The following is a 16,601-nucleotide window of genomic DNA, read 5'->3' as shown; positions in this document are numbered from 1 at the left end:
AAAAGAAAACCCTCAAGGGCTTTGGCAAGAGGACTTCCCTAGATAAGCATAAAGATGGACATAAATGCAAGACATTACACGAAACACATGCGCTGCAAACACACCCTCAGGAATAAAACACGCAGATGCACACTCACATCATCACACACACACATCAGGCTGTCACAAACTTCAAACATCTTATTTAGTTTTTTAACATTCAACATTAGCAATTGAAACATTATCAAACAGCACTGTTGTGAAATATCATCATGTGAATTATTTAAATGTTTTATCTTCTCATTTAGGCACTCAAGCTGCTGGCGACAGCTTGGTGAGGCGGTTTCGAGATGGTAATTTCTGGTGGGAATGATTGATCTTGGTCACAGGATTGTACTTTGTCCATGCAAACTTTTGATTCCTCTAGTCTCCTCTTCAACAAAGATAAAGAGGGAGACTGGGCACTAATAGGCAGGTGGGTGGACTTGTTTACAGTCATTGGCAGGCGAAGCGTGACAGTTTCAATAGGGATGGGCACAGGTGGCTCTGGGGGGAGTGGAGGAGGTGGCAAGACCCCACTGCTGGTGTTTCTGAGCTGAGTTTCTGTGCTGTTCAGTCGCATCTTGGGTGGAGGCTTTACTTTTTTTTCCACAGGCTTCTTCTTCTCCTTGACAGGGCTCGGCTGTTTGGATGCTGAAGTCTTGGAAGGCCTCAGAGTAGGAAGACGGTAGGGATTCTTGATCTTGATGCCTTGAACACATAGGTTCAGTCCTAAATACTGTGTCACTCTTACTGCTGCCTAGAGACCAGAGGGGACATCTGAAGTACAACACTCTCACAATGTGAGTCACTTAAAGGGATAGTTAAACATTTTGGCAAATTGGCCCATTGCCATAATCCCTATAGTTTTAGGCTCATGGGATTTCTTGGTTTCCCTCATCAAACTCATCAAATACACAATCCAACAACTCCAAAACGCTCTTGTGGACAAGTTGTGACCTGCACATTCACCACGCTATGAGATAATAATGGAACGTAATGAGACAGAGTTGTTTTCTAGGTAAATTTGTGCAAAACCACTAATGCGCGATCCCGTCGGGGGCAGTTTTTCGGCAAGCAGGCTTTACATTTGCCTCAAAAACAACTCTGTCTCGTAACATCCCGTTATCATCTCATAGCGTGGTGAATGTGCAGGTCACAACTTGTCCACGAGAGTGTTTTGGAGTTGTTGGATTGTGTATTTGATGAGTTTGATGAGGGAAACCAAGAAATCCCATGAGCCTCCGTAGCGTAGCTCTGAGCAGCTCGCGGCTCTGCTCTGCCTTTCTAAAAATAGCTCGCACCAACAATTAAAGGTAATGAACCTACTCCTAAAAACTATAGGGATTATGGCAATGGGCCAATTTGCCAAAATGTTGAACTATCCATTTAAAATGTACACTACTACCCGTGTTAGGGGATAATTTGTCCTTACCTGCCTATATATGAGCTGAAAGTCTCCAGTGTTTGTGTTGCGGCCACCTCTCCAGTCCAGGATGACTCGTAATGTGTCCTCCTGAACAGCACGACAGAGCCTGGCTGTGACACAGGTGGAGGGACCCATAGCGGGACTAGAATTGACTTCTATCAGCCATGGGTGCAGGTCGCCTCCTGTGCAACACAACACATAACTGATGACAATCTTTCTTCTATTTCATTTTCATAGAAAAGAAGCAGGCCACTGCCATTGTTATTGTACCTAACATGAAGTCAGCACCATAGAGCTCAAATGTGTTTTTGCGTGACTCTATTAGATCCTGTGTTGTCTGTAATACGTGAATGATTGTCCTCTTCATCCCTGGGACGACAACAGACTGCCACTGAGCTTCCCGGCCCTGGCTGGACAGAAAGGCCTTGAACTGGTCGTCTGTCCACATGTTTTCTGCTGGGAGGTCTGGATGTCGTTTTTTGGAGGGCCTCAGGTGCCTCTGGATGGAGTTATTGCACAGGTGCACAGAGCTGAGAGGACAGGGTGCAGGTAAATCAAGATGAGGAAAGCAGACAAAAGGATATGGGTGGCAGAGAGTTAGACATGAGGTGACAGGGCAGATACAGAAATCAGATAATTATTGTTAATATCAAATATGAAGTGAATTGGCTGCTATGCTTTCTAAAATATCACTTTTTTTTTGCTTAATACAGCTTATTCTTGTAATGGAAGTCTAGCAGGCTGCCCTGCACAGTAAAGTCAAGTCAAAATACCATTGTACCAAAATAATTTGCAACTTCTCTTGCATCCATACACACTCTGAATGAGTTGTTGGTTTCAGGAATCATGTTTCCAGCCCATAATGGCCCTGAATAGATTTCTCCCTGGTACTAATCCATTGTAAGAGGGGATAATCCTTGTTCTGTTCAAATATGCCTTTCAGAGTTATGTGAAAACTAATGTACCTCAGAAAAGAATAAGAAACACTGTATAGTTTTCTATATTTCCATATTTGTAAGGCCCATCTGGATGTTTGCTTATGATTTTCATGTAACCAGACCCACAAACATTCTTGATGAAAGCTGAGGAAGCAGCTTACACTTTGGAAATGACTTGAAGTTTGTCTTGCAGATGTCAAGGACATCAAATACACACTAATTTAAATATTCCCACAGGAGATACCTAACAGTTGTTCTCAGGCCATGCATGGACCTAAAATCAGATCTCCCGCCAAAATATATGCATAGTCACCGCACGGTCACAATCTATCTTGCCTTTCCAGTCTCTCACTTCTCCTTTTTTCTCATTTTAATGTTTGTGTGGTTTCACTTCCCTTTATCAGTATGACTGTCTTACCTGTCCAGTGTGTCTAGTGAGTATGGCTGTGTCGAAAAACGCAAATAGCACTTTTTATAGAACCACACAGTCAGAGGGTTCCAGTCGGTGACCAGGAACCACTGGCGCACATCAAACTTGGTGCCATGGACCAACAAGGGACGTTCCAGGTACTTCTGGATCACCCACTTGCTTTCGTGTAGGACTGTACCGTTCACCATTTTTAGGATCTTATCCAGACGTTTGACACATTTAATACCTGGGTGGCAGAGGAAACCAGTCAGCCTTCCAGTCAGACACAATGTGAACTCTTTTAAAGAGGTGACGTCTCACCTCTACCCCTGGACTGCGCTCCAGGTTTGATGATCCACATGTTGTATGTGCCGTCTATGTCCAGCTGTGGCCTGACCTCTCTCAGCCTCTGTAGCATGGCTTTGCAGCTTTTGATGAAAGTATCAATGCTCTCTATCTCTGCTCCACAACTGAGGAAGCAGAGGGAGCAGTGAGATACTGAAAAGCACTTTGATTTTATCTGTCACAGTCTTACGTGGAAGGCTACTCACTGAACGAGGAGGTAATAACTGTCGATGAACTGCGCCCACTCCTCTTTTGTCAATGTTTGTTGTGTCCCCAAGCTCCTGTCTATGTCACCATGATCCAGACTGTCCACGAAGTCCTGACATACTTTGAGTGCGCTGTCGATCATTTGTGAAAGGACTACGGGTCTAGATGGCTTTTTGTTACGTCTGCTCTTCTCTAAAGGTGGAGCAATTAAACCATGTCTCTCTTTAGCTAGCTGCTTTGAGACAGTATGCAGCCATGTGAGAAATAGCTTATATATTATCATACATACCTTCTACACGCCAAAAGTTGTAGCTCATACTCTCTTGCTCCCTCTCCACAATGAACTTCAGTAAACTGGTGCAGGCTGTTATCTTGTAGTCTTCTACAGAGAGCAGAGAGACAGAGAGATAAGCAATGCCAGATATAAAGGAGACATTGTTTAAGTGAAAGGATCTGACCAATGAAAGCCTGCTTCTCATCCTGGGATCCAAGTCTGTAACAGCGAGGGAAGAAGGTGTCTTTGTCAACCGAGTCAAACCAGTGCAGGTTCCTTAGGTTCAAACACAAGCCCACCTGTCAGAGAAATAACAAGTGGCGGGTGTGAGCCTGTGTGAACCTTTGATTTATGCTGTAAGAAACGACAGTAGAGTATACAGGTAAATGTACCTTGGTGGTGAAGCTGCCGGCTCTCGAGAAATGGTTGATGATCTGTTCTTTTTGCAAGGTTTTGTGATCAATGGCATCTCTGCGGTTCGTCCAGTGAAAATAAACCATTTCGTTTTGCACCATGCGAGACTATGGAAGAAGAAGAGAGATCGACTGAGGTTGATGAAACTGTCAAATAAATTTTGCCATCACAAATCTTAAATATCAAGCAAAGTTACTTTTTTACCATGAGATCTAAGAGGTCATCTGGATCCTGCCCTTTTTCAAAATCCTCTGAGAAGAAGGGACGATGTTCATCAATGGAGAAATACAAATAAAGTCAAGATAAAGAAGACGTATGATTTCTGGTCTCGCTTACTGTTGTCGTTGTCGCTGTCACTGGTATCATTAACATCGGTTCTTCTATCACCAGTGGGACACCGCTGGCGTCTATATTGGTTGGGCCGGTGTCGGCGCTGCTCTATCCAGCCTCTGGCCCACAGTGTCTGCCTGATGACAGGGTAAGGGCCCTGGACATGGAAGATCCTGTTCATCTGAAAGGAATAAAAGCAGGTGCTTCAATGTGGGATAACTTCAAGGAACAATCAGAAATGTATGTTTTGCGTTTATCGAGTCACGTTAACTCACCCTGACAGCTTTATCCACACGGGCCTTGGCAGTCTCCAGTTTTACTGGGTCAATACCAGGCAGGCGGACAAAAGTGTGGGGAACTTTGGGCTCTGGAGGTGTAGCTGATACACACGCAAGGTAAATGGAAAACATACCATGCATACAAGGCAGGTTATATTTCAAATTCTCTTGCTAAAGCTCATTAATGATGAAATTGTTCATGTTGTCCATGCGGTACCAAAGGAATAAGCAGACCGCATTCAGCGTGTTGGTTGTCAATGTACCTACTTGTTTGTCGGCTTTTGGCTTCATCTTGGTTACACTGTTGGATCAGAGCTGTGAACTTCTGAGGCTTGGGAAGACCTCTAGCGTTTGCTGCAACAATGGCAACACAAGATTATCATATATACAGTATATTAGTACGAAGGTTTGGGGGAAGAAGGCAGGAGAACATGTGGATAATGTTTTCTTCAAACATAGTGCAGAATGTACTGAAAATAAAGGTCCACAAATTGGTTGATTAAGAACTACAGCTAAATGCATAAAACCTACATCCAATTATAAACGATGTGCACCACATAGTAACCATAAAGACAATGTAACTGAATCTTTAGGGTGGACAAAATTCAGCTTGGCCAAAAAAGGCAAAGTCATGAAACTTTAATGCGCGGCTTCTGAGTTCAAACATGTTTCCACCTCTCCTGAGTGTGACCTCATGATTAATTCAGCATTTGTGATCTATAAGCCAACTGTATAAATATAAAGGCCAAGCCATACAGTAGTGACCTTTCACATTTCAGTTCATAAATGGCTCCCTTATAACAAAAGCTCAATCTGTAAAAAATAAAAAAAATGTTGTCTGGTCGTTTGGATAGTCAGACTCTGACAGTGTCGTCTTTGTTACTGTTTGTCTCTCACCACTGTCTGGACATGGTGTACCGTATCCATCAGTAACCGGGTGTCTCTTCTGGCCCAGTTGGACAAACTGTCTGGACCTTGTCGTGGCCTCCATAACGACATCTGCTCTCATTCTTTCCCAACCCCTCTCTTTGCTCTGCTTCATTATCAAACAAGGCTGAAGAGGAGACAGTCCAGCATTAATGGAGAAACAATCAAACAAAGTGCATAAATGTTACACAGATAATGTATTCATTTTCAGCTGGTAACTCTGTAAACAGCTACAAGTGCAGTGGACTGAGAAGTAGGTCAAGTTGGTGCGGAACAGCTCAATGGCTACACCTGTCAGGTACATGCTTCACACCCCACTTAACACGTGATACAGACTACTCTGTGTGATTTCCTTTTGTTACCATCTGAATAACAGACCCACAACTTACCCCAACAACAGAAATGTTTACTAAAATCACTCAGAAAGTAACTATAGTTTTTCCATGAAGACACCACAAGTTACAGGCTGCAGCATCATTGTCTCAAAGAAACTAATCCACAGACGGTCACACATTTTCAGTAACATTTTAACATACAGTAAGTACTCTCGGGTTACTGTTGGGACAGTTAAGTTTATTTTTATTCTACGCAGAGCTTTTACAATATGGCTTAATGTGTTTTCCTCTTACCTGCTGCCAGCAGAGCCCGTAGAATCTCACCGGAGGAATGAACGGTGCACCCGCCTCTCTACATATTTGGCGTTACCATGGCAACGAGTTTGTAGGTTGCAATGCAGAATGTTTTTAAAGGTTTCTATAGATACCAAAGGTTGGTTATAATATATCAAATCAAATGAAAACACATAATGTTCTCATTTTGTAATAAAATAATTGTTTATCGGAGATCAGTAAAAGTTACGTTTTTGATTAAAAGTCTCGCAGCTTGTGGTGGCTGATGTGTTCAGCAGCTTTGTGCTCTTGTAACGTTAGCCTACCTTGATGCAGATTTCTGTCAACATCTGGAATAAACTTACTGCAGAGAGGGTGAGGAGTTCATGGCCCTGCTGTTGCAACGTTTCCTTTATGTCCTGGACAGAGAGGAGTGATTCGCCGGTGATCTTCTCTCCACTACAATTTACACATTTTTTACAATTTTACACATGACCAATGAGTAACGTTACCTCAGCCTATTCAAGACTTTTCCCACATCTTTATCTTTACCCTGTTGCCTCTGTATGTAATATTCGACGACTCCCTTTTGGAGTTCATCATGTTCAGAGCGCTCTGATCATGTTTTTTTTGTTGAATGCATAAGTAACGTTAGCTGGGTAATCTTCATAAAATGATTTGTTTTTTAATTATCCACTTTTGACCATAATTTTGCGTTCGGCCACTCAAATATATCATTGAATGTGGTATTTTAAGTGTACGTTGTGGTAACTTTCACTAGCGAATAAAAAAAGGTTTTTTTTTTTTATTGTGGCACATTTGAACATTTTATTTTAACTTTTCTTTCGGATGCTGCGCTCGGCTCTGTCGCCATCTTGGCTCAGTGACGCAACACGCTCTGCAGAGGAGGGCGGGGCTTCTGTACGTCACGGGGTCACCAGGCAAATCCCCGCTCCAAAACACACATACATAACTGAACACACACGCGCACATTGTACTAACAACAACACACAGTAAGCGCAATTACACGACACAGATACAGCTGTGGATAACAGGTAAATAAGCCAGTGTTTTCAAACGGTACCTTTGCAGCTAGCGAAGAAGAACATTTCTTGAAATAACTTTTAGCTAACGTGCTAACTCTGTGAAACCTCATTGAGCTATTTTCCCACCTATATCTGAACCGTTTTGCCAGTGTGTGTGTGTGCGACAAAACACGTTGAAGTCGTGAAATGTGCGGAAGAACGGCTTGTACACTTGCTCCCGACGAGGTGAGCCGAGCCTGCTCCTACAGAGACCGGACAGGGCGGAGGAGACAGCCCCGCTGGAGAGATGGAGATGCAGACAAGTATCGGCCCTCCTACAACAAGAGCCCCCAGTCCATGAGTCCCGTCCTGCTGTCTCAGAGACACTTCGACCAGGTAAGAGGAGCCGGATCCTCCCGTACCAAACCTATACTAACACATTAAGTACCAAGAGACACTATGTAAAAGCCTTTGTAGAAAGATCTGAAGGATGGGTCTATCTACAGAGACGTGCGTTTTCTGTCCATAGAGTTTAGAGAAATATTATAAGCTTTGAAAACACATGCATTCCCATTTTTGAGGTAAAATTATATATTATTTGAACAATTAATCATCATTGAGCCATAATTTGGCAATATTTGTTTTTTAATCACTTGTAAAAGCAGGTGAGTGTTGTATACTAAACTCAGAAACTATTTTTTATGATGTAAATCATTCTTTAGTAAAGATTTGTAGCACTTATGGGCCTGTCAACCTTTATCTTTCACATGTAAAATGTTGATTTTTTTTCTCCTACTTTTTATGTTGTGAATTTCTGTATTATCTTTTCATGTTGCAGACCACCGCTGTTGTTTTTACATAGGGGAGGTATTTTCATAAGCGCTTTTTGGCTTCCACTTCTCCTGCACAATGTTTCTCCATGCACAACTAAACTAAACTGCAATAATGTATGCATATAACCATCAATTATATTCTGGAAAAGACATACAAAACCAAAAATGCTATACATATTGTTAAAAAAAATATATATATATATAAGTAGTGGTACCCTGAATTTATGTCACAGGTGTTACAAAACTCTCTACTGGTGAATATGATATGAAGATGGGCATGTTGTAAATCCACTGTTGTTGTTTTTTTGTTTAGTTTTTTTCAGTTTTCTAATTTATCTCATGATTTTATGTGAAGCTTTTGCTTGAAGCCACTGGTATGACCCACTCTATTATTAGTGAAAAGCCAAAAAAATATTAAGGAAAATAACTTGCAGTGCACCACGAGTGACATGTGGTTTGATGCCATTTAGTAAAATGCTTTGTTCTTTAAAATTGCCACTGGTGTTGCCAATGAGGAAGTGACGATATGTGACTCCAGATGTTCAGATGGACTCTATTTAAAGCTGTTACTTCTCTTGCATATAACATACATACCGTATACTGAAATGGTCATAGGTGCTGAAGCGACTGACAAAAATAAAGTAAAATAGTAAGGTCACACCGGTGATGAAATCATTAAGCTGTCCTTTATGTGTATTTATCGTCAGTTAAATAATTATGTGGCCTAAGTGTCAGAAAAACAAAAGACATTTTGATATTTCAAAAGTAGACTTTTCTATGGAATGACCCAAATAGTAAATATTATCAAGCTGTTCAATCACGGTAAAGGTATGTTAGCTCTTGTTAATTCACTTTTGGTAAACTTGTGCAACAGCAAGTTATCCTGTTAGCTAAAATAATCAATGGCATTCATATGTACATCTCTGTCACAGTCATTAGAACATGGTAAACATGGTAAAACTCAGAAAGCTAATGGGTCTGTATTGCAGTGCATTTTACTAGATGCTGATGTTGTGTCCACTCCTTGTGTGTGTCCTCAGGATGCTCCTGCAGATGAGTGTGTGTTGGCCTCGATGCGTTGGGGTCTTGTGCCTGCTTGGTTTAAGGAGAACGATCCCAGCAAGATGCACTACAGCACCAGCAACTGTCGCAGTGAGAATATTTTGGAGAAGAAATCCTACAAGGTGAGATGCTGCAGGCTGATAATCTGTTTACCTCTTACCAGCAGGTGTTGCATGCTGTGGTATCTTATCACTTCTTTTTCTTTTTCACACAGCATCCCATGACTAAAGGGCAGCGCTGCGTCATCCTGGCTGATGGTTTTTATGAGTGGAAGAAGCAGGAGAAAAACAAGCAGCCTTTCTTCATCTACTTCCCTCAAACTGGGATCCAGGGATCCAGTCAGAAAGCAGAGGATGAGGCTGACCCCACGGCCTCAGCTCGCAATAAGAAGAATTCAAACACAGCGTGCCCTGCAGAGAAGGCCTCCCTGCACTTGAAAGAGGTTCTTAGTGGGTTTTCTATAACAATATAAGCACCATGAAAATTGATAATGGATCTTTCATTTGGAGTAAAACCATAGAGAATGCAGCTATGGGGGAAATAACCATGGCTGAAAATTTCCTGTGTGCCAGAGGAGCTCAGGCAAAAATGTGCATGTGTCCACCAGGTGTTCCTTTAGCACTGGCACTTTTATGCAATATACCAGCAGCACCTGGTTTCATTTTAATGTTAGTGTCAAGATTGTTGACTGGAAAGTCACAAAATACCACTGATCAGACTCTTGTGCTCTTTGTGGTGTGTTATCCAGGGGGAAGGAGCAGCAGGTGAATGGACTGGATGGAAGTTGCTGACTATGGCCGGACTGTTTGACTGCTGGACTCCTCCAGATGGCGGGGAGCCCCTTTACTCTTACAGTATAATCACTGTGAATGCTTCCGCAAACATCCATGACATCCATGACAGGTAGAGTGCAGCTGGCGAGAAAACACTTATTTCATTTGTTTGTAAAATTGAAACTAAAATTGCATGTTCATTTCAATTTTTTACTCTTCAGGATGCCAGCAGTCCTGGATGGAGATGAAGAAGTGAGACGGTGGCTGAACTTTGGGGAGGTGAAATCTCTAGATGCCATGAAACTGCTCCAGTCTAAAAACATTTTAACTTATCATCCTGTTTCTTCGCTGGTCAACAACTCACGCAACAACTCTGCAGAGTGCCTTCAGCCAGTGGATCTTGGCAGCAAAAAGGTATCTGATTTACTGTGATTTCTTTCTTCTTTCTTTTTTTGGAAGATCTAGCAGCAGCTACAGTTTGGCAGATAGAGAGGTTTCAGCTGACAAATCTGACTCTTGACCCCCCAGGAGCCCAAGCCCACAGCCAGCAGCAAGAAGATGATGAGCTGGCTGATGAACGGTTCGCCGTCAAAGAGGAAGGAGTCCAGAACATGCGAGAGTAAAGAAGAGCGTGAAAACAACCAAATGTCCAAGCGCAAGTCTACAGGAGCTCTTCAGCAGTGGCTTCAGGGAGCCAGTAAGAAACCAAGAACCTCATGAAGATAGGGATTTTTGAAGATCATTTAGGCCTTATTTATTACACCTACCTGTGTTTATAGTCATGAAACAAATACTGTATGTTCAGGTTTTTGCTTGTATATGTCATGAAATATCTTAATAGTTGCAGATTTCATCAATAAATGTAAGAAATAAAGACAGTTTGCTTTATTCAAGATTTTTATTACCCTTATTACTTGAAACGCAGACATTTTGAAACAATGTAGATGCTATGCATTTATCATATTAATAATATAATAATGATGAATGCCAGTACTCCCACCCTCCCCCACACATTTTTTTTTCTCTTTTCAAAGTTACAGTATGTATGCTATCTTGTAATCTATAATGCATTTCAAAGTTTTAACATAATACGAACAGACAGTTAAAAATCTGATCGGTTAAAAGAAATATCAAGCACTTAAACTGTTCGCCAACACAAGCAACTGGCAGAGTCAGATATGGAGATTTACAGCACAACTTTTTTTTTGCCTTCCCCACACAATGATTGAGAGGTTTGCAAATGTCTTGCAATAGTTGACAGTAAAAAGAAGTGTACTAGCTAATAGTACTCTGTTCTGAGTGATATTGAGAAAGATCTCTCTCATCTCCAGGTCTGTCAGGTAGAATGACATGGCCGTCTTGATTTGGTTCATTCCCGTGTCAAATGTTGTATCAAGGAAAAATGGCAATCAAGATGAACCTTCATTTCTCCAATAAAGGAGCAGCAACATTATGCTAGGAACAGCACTTCTATCAACTGAGGCTGAATTCATACCAACAGGAGCTACAACTGCATGTTTAATGGCTCCAAAATGAGATGGCTGAGTCTTCAGTTATTGATTATAAAGGAAAAAAAAAAATCCGTACACTCTTTCCGATGGCCTTTTCATTCAACTGGATTTTCAGTTCTGTGCCAATTAACACCAACCAGCAGACAGCATACTAATATGATCCACACGTGCACCTTCACACATTTTGCTCTTTTCACTAATTCAGTTCTGACTCCCTGTTTATGTGTCAGAATTTCTTTTTTAAAGGTTGCATGAGGTAATGTGAAACTAGGGTACACATTTTTTTTTAACTGTGAAACAAATTTAAGCCACAACACAAATGAGTAAAATGGGGGGAGCAGTGTTTCCTCTTTTCATGCAACAGTGGTGGGCTGTGAAAGAAAGTAAACAACCACCACTGCGTAAGATACTGATTAAAAAATTTAAAAAAAGAAGAGAAAAAAAACAACAAAACAATAGTTTGTCCAATTTTACTCATAAACACAAACATGTAAAGAGATAATGCTTTGATTTACCACTGGAAGTATCCAAATAAAAGCAAAATTGGGTGTGAAAGCAGCACGATTGTACATGGAACTGAAAAAAACGAGATTAGCCCAAACCACCACCGCTATGAAAAAGAACATGGAGAAACACTGGGAAGTAATAAGCATCATACAAGTAAATGCCATGTTTCCTTCAGGTGTTCTTTGGGCTAGGAGACTCTTTATTTTATAGAAAATGTGTGTGTTTTGTTTACATAAAGAGGTGAGCGCAGCATGTCTGTGTGTGTGTGTAGTAGTATACTCTATGAGTGGGATGCTGCTTGTTTATTGGGCTTTAGGGATTAACACAGTGGGCCATGGGAAAGGGTTTTAGGGATATATAGACAAGGCAAGACAGGGTTGTGTACCCCCCACCCCCACGTTCCCCCCAGATGATCCTCAGTGTCCTCAGCAGCTGCAGGTCTCTGCTGACGGCTTGGCTCGCTCGTTCCTGTCCAGTTTTATCGGCTCAGGGAACTCGTTGTACAACTCCACTTCAGTCTCCTGAAAGCAGACAAATAATATAGTTGAGTGAGATGCTGGCCCTTCATCACCCTGCTTCCATGACAACGGATGTGTTCAGAAAAATGTTATTTATTTCACAACCCTGAGGACACCGGGTCAGGCTGCCTATCAGAATTTCTTGTTGGCTTCCCGTTACCTGTTTAAGAGCATTGCGTGCAATAGTCTGGAAGGCCTGTTCCACATTGATTGCCTCCTTGGCGCTGGTTTCGAAATATGGGATGTTGTTCTTGCTCTGACACCAAGCCTGTGCTCGCTTGGTTGTTACCTGGAACACCAAAGAGCTGAGGTTACACTCAGAAACACCAGACGCTCATCCAAGCTAATTAGAGAATTATTCCAAGTCAAATAACAACAACCATATATTTCCTAGAAAAAAAAGAAAGAAAAAAAGAGTGGAGCCCACTCATCTGGACCAACCTGTCTGTTCTCCAAGTCGATCTTGTTGCCCAGAACCACAAAGGGGAAATTCTCAGGGTCTCGGGGGCTGGCCTGGATCAAGAACTCGTCCCTCCAGCTGTCTAGAGTCTTGAAGGTGTTGGGTGCTGTCACGTCAAACACCAGGACGCAGCAGTCTGCGCCACGGTAGAACGCAACGCCTAAGGACTGGAATCTCTCCTGACCTGCTGTGTCCCAAATCTAGGATGCAAACAGAGACAGAAAGACGAAAAGTGAGCATCTAAGAAGACTTGGGGTTAGGGTGTTATTTACATGCACAAAATAATCTAATTAACCACATTTCCATAATATAGTTTTGCTGCAGCTTTAAAATAATTTGTAAATCTGACATCACTGTTAATGTTGCTGTCTTAATTAGGAAAATAAAACTCAGTCTATTGTCTTAATAGTCTGTGTGTACAGTAAAAAAACGTAGCTGTAACCCAAAGTAACAGTATAAAAACTGATGCGTTATCCTATGTTTATCAAAATTACTGGATTAGTTAAATACTACATGACTGAGGTCATGAAAATAAACATCCAAAGATAAATGCTGGTGGAGCCTAAGAGATCTCTTTGTTCGATGAATGCCAAAGCCTTTTGTGGGAAGCCATTAGTAATACCAAGTAACCTCGAGGCTATGCTTGAATAAACAATTTTCACAGAAAACTCAGAGACATGATGAATTTTCTCAGTGGTAAACCATTCAAACATTTGCTAGTCCATTAATACTACGAGTAATTAGAATCAGCATGTTGTTGTTTTCGCATCACAACAGTTTATTAGCCTTTTTGCACTCTGACAATTATTTCCTCATTACCTGCATTGTGACAAGTCTGTCATCAACCATGACTTCTTTTGTCAGGAAATCGGCGCCTATTGTTGCTTTGTACTGGTTACTGAACTTCTTATTCACATACTGGTTCATCAATGAGGTCTTCCCAACTCTAGAGAGAAAAAAAAAATCACAAGACAATAATCAAACCATACACTGGATGGAAACAAGCCAAATGTGAAATGTCACTGTGATTAACTGATTGGTGAAGCACAATGAGTATATTGCTGCTCTCAGATAAGATACAATGTCTGAACCAAAGAGTCTTCTTAAGCTTTGATCACTCACCCAGAGTCTCCAAGGATGATCACTTTGAGTAGTACTTTCTTCCTTGATGTCATTGTGCCACAGCTGTAAAGACAAAAACGTAGATTACAGGGGATTCAAAAGGTCCTGATAGGAGCACAGTAATGCTGAGGATGGGTACAGCCTTGCCCTGATTACATCCCTCTTGATATGGACCAACAGCTGTCACTGAAAGATGATGAGGACTGTGGGAATCTCAGAACTCACTCCGACTAAAAGGACACATTTTAGGAATGTACGATGTCTGCAATATCAGAGTTTCCCACATCTCGCAAACAAAGAAATAAATACAGTGATAGGATTATAACAATATACTGCACTCTGCTGTACCATGAGACATTACACGCCATTCTATTGGCAAACAATGCATGACTTTTTTTTGTGCAAAACATGTGGAACAATGCTGTGCTGGGTTTGTTGAACTGATCTGGCATCTGCTATTTTTGCCACGCCAGCTGGTCGCTATTGTTTTACTGTAAGGACACGATATGTATGCTTCTGCAAATCATTCAATGGGGAAAAAACGTTGTTGTTTTATTACTGAGCGACAAATCTTGTAGATCTATAAAGATGGACATTACATGATGCATCATAAAATGGAAAACTCTGTTAAATATATTACAACATACTGACCTGTGTTAATGATTACACATTGCAGGGTCAAGGTGATTTAATTATCACCTTGACCAAGATTTTTTTTTAAATATATTTTTAAGATGCAGCAAAGCAAAAAGGTCTCAGCTACCCTCAACTCTTCCTCTTCTAATCCTATATCTCCTTCCCCCATTTGACTAATTATATTTCCTTCATTTAAAATGATCCATGATCCATTATCAAAACCTCTCTCAGACAGTTCATCCCCGTAACTTTTCCATTGCCTCTACACAGTAATCTTTCATCAATGCAAAACACTTGAAACTGCATTCAGATTTTGAGAGTTAATAATCTCAGCACTGAATAGTTTGGGGCTAAAAAAAAAAAAATCCGCGTCTGATCAAACACTCAAGACATCACAAAGCGATTCTGACTTTGGCTGAGTGGGGCTTTGTAATTATAAACCAACTCATACAGCTGTAATGACCAAAGTCCAAACGCTATTACCGAAAGGCTTTAAATCATCATTTCAGTAAAAGTTAGACCTCGGAGAAAGCATTACAGGGAAAAAACAGTCTTTTCCACACATCGCCTAACATGTACAAGCCCTTAAGTGAACAAAAAGCCACTGGTTGAAGATCTATCAGTGCTATTGAGAGGCAAAAGTGGCATAAAGGCTATCGGTGCGGCTCTCATAATCTGCACCCCATGACACTGTGTCAGGGACTGATCACATGGTTTAAAAACACAGGACTAACGGAACCATGACTTGGCAAGCATGATTAGCACAGCGACCACAATAGTTAGATTCACCACACTTACCGGCAAAATCCATGAGCCAGATCAATTCGTTAACCTCTGATATATAGGTCGAAAAATTGCTATATAGAAAATCCTGTCTCGACATTTTTAGCTAACGATCACATACAGATATAAAAAAATAACACTTGCAAAAAGGGGCTAGCTAAGGAGAATGAGAGCCTTACATCTGGAGATCAAAAGCTAATGTCGCTGATGAGCAAACGTAAAGAAAGCACTAGGAAAGACAGCATTGTCATGAAATACAAAATCTTTTCAAAACGTATCGTTATAAATACCGTATATCCTCGCTGCACAGTGGTACTTCTTTATCTAAGCTAACATTTAGCTGTGCAGGGTGTTATTAACAAACGTGAAACTACGTTAACGACAACTATATCGTTAACGTATATGGTTAGTAAAGACAAAACCAAACAAAACAACTTGAAGTCACTACAAACCAACCTGGGCGACGATCCTGTGGTGTAAAAAAAAAATCTCAAAAGTGGACTTTTCCTCTGCCTCGGGTTGGGAGCGTCAGCTAACAGCGCAGGCTAAGTTAGCTAACAGGCTAACAGCTGCCGTGGACAAAACAACACGTCCTGAGCGTCGACAGCTAAATTATCTCAGACAGCTCGACTCGCAGCTAACTCTACCCTTCAGATTCAACACTGACACTGTCGAGCCCGTCTCGTCTCGCCCTTTTCGTGTTAACAGAAGCGTTGATTCCGTACGACGGTCCGTGTCGCCACCGTTTGTTTCCCCCTGTTGACGCTTCGCCTTTTTCCCCCGTCAAGCCGCCGTGCTAACAGCTAACTGCTAACAGCTCGAGCTCCGTCCACTTCCTCCAAAACAAGCTCTGTTGGTGAGCGCTGACGTCACGCGCAGGACACGCCTGGTTGCACACACAGGACCCCGAGAAGTCACACAAACAAATCTGTAACCGATTATATCAGGGCTACAGACTGTCCCTACATGGGGGGCATCATTGATTTTGCCCCTAAGATTTGAGACAGTGCAAGTACATTTTTCATCTAGCCTACTTTTTTTTTTTAATATTCTTTTTATTGCCAGGTGCACATTGGATAGAATACTTGTTAGGCTATTAACAGAGCAATCATAGTTTTACAAGTTTTTTGTAATAGACAACGATACGGCGGCAAAGTCGAACAAAAAAAAAAAGATTGGAAAAAACAATTTGAC

General features: G+C 41.4%; 4 protein-coding genes across 8 annotated transcripts in view; 2 read left to right on the top strand and 2 right to left on the bottom strand.

Moving 5' to 3' along the window:
• The window catches only part of LOC146987151 (RNA-binding protein 38-like), a 212,487-nt gene that overhangs the window by 181,015 nt on the left and 14,871 nt on the right, over window positions 1-16,601 (top strand). The gene's annotated exons all lie outside the window — the stretch shown is intronic.
• On the bottom strand, window positions 166-5,702 carry LOC146987156 (tubulin monoglycylase TTLL3-like). Of its 4 annotated transcripts, none has more exons than XM_085776181.1 (14): window positions 5,540-5,702; window positions 4,910-4,996; window positions 4,640-4,743; window positions 4,371-4,545; window positions 4,239-4,285; window positions 4,013-4,141; window positions 3,805-3,919; window positions 3,636-3,728; window positions 3,346-3,538; window positions 3,116-3,264; window positions 2,804-3,041; window positions 1,718-1,977; window positions 1,454-1,629; window positions 166-778 (listed from the first exon to the last, which is right to left on the bottom strand). In XM_085776181.1, the coding sequence occupies exons 1-14, from the start codon at window positions 5,682-5,684 to the stop codon at window positions 284-286; spliced, it is 2,406 nt and encodes an 801-aa protein (XP_085632307.1). In that variant the 5' UTR covers window positions 5,685-5,702; the 3' UTR covers window positions 166-283. The 4 variants fall into 4 exon arrangements, with proteins under 4 accessions (XP_085632307.1, XP_085632308.1, XP_085632311.1 ...); XM_085776182.1 differs by having other exon boundaries at window positions 456-729; XM_085776185.1 differs by having other exon boundaries at window positions 636-774.
• hmces (5-hydroxymethylcytosine binding, ES cell specific) lies at window positions 7,363-10,748 on the top strand. Of its 2 annotated transcripts, XR_015035837.1 has the most exons (7): window positions 7,363-7,598; window positions 9,076-9,219; window positions 9,312-9,539; window positions 9,846-10,000; window positions 10,092-10,284; window positions 10,399-10,675; window positions 10,718-10,748. XR_015035837.1 is itself a non-coding variant. In XM_085776179.1 (6 exons), exons 1-6 carry the CDS (start codon window positions 7,410-7,412, stop codon window positions 10,588-10,590), a joined length of 1,101 nt encoding a protein of 366 aa, XP_085632305.1. In that variant the 5' UTR covers window positions 7,363-7,409; the 3' UTR covers window positions 10,591-10,748. The 2 variants fall into 2 exon arrangements, 1 of the variants encoding a protein (XP_085632305.1); XM_085776179.1 differs by having other exon boundaries at window positions 10,399-10,748.
• Window positions 10,750-16,215, bottom strand: LOC146987154 (ras-related protein rab7). The gene is made up of 6 exons (XM_085776180.1): window positions 15,864-16,215; window positions 13,989-14,051; window positions 13,686-13,812; window positions 12,848-13,066; window positions 12,567-12,695; window positions 10,750-12,409 (listed from the first exon to the last, which is right to left on the bottom strand). The coding sequence occupies exons 2-6, from the start codon at window positions 14,039-14,041 to the stop codon at window positions 12,314-12,316; spliced, it is 624 nt and encodes a 207-aa protein (XP_085632306.1). The 5' UTR covers window positions 14,042-14,051; window positions 15,864-16,215; the 3' UTR covers window positions 10,750-12,313.

This window comes from Trachurus japonicus, chromosome 5, assembly GCF_045865225.1.
Source record: "Trachurus japonicus isolate A0001 chromosome 5, Traja_1.0".
In the NCBI taxonomy this organism is placed as follows: domain Eukaryota; kingdom Metazoa; phylum Chordata; class Actinopteri; order Carangiformes; family Carangidae; genus Trachurus; species Trachurus japonicus.
This window is presented reverse-complemented; position numbering and strand designations above follow the sequence as displayed.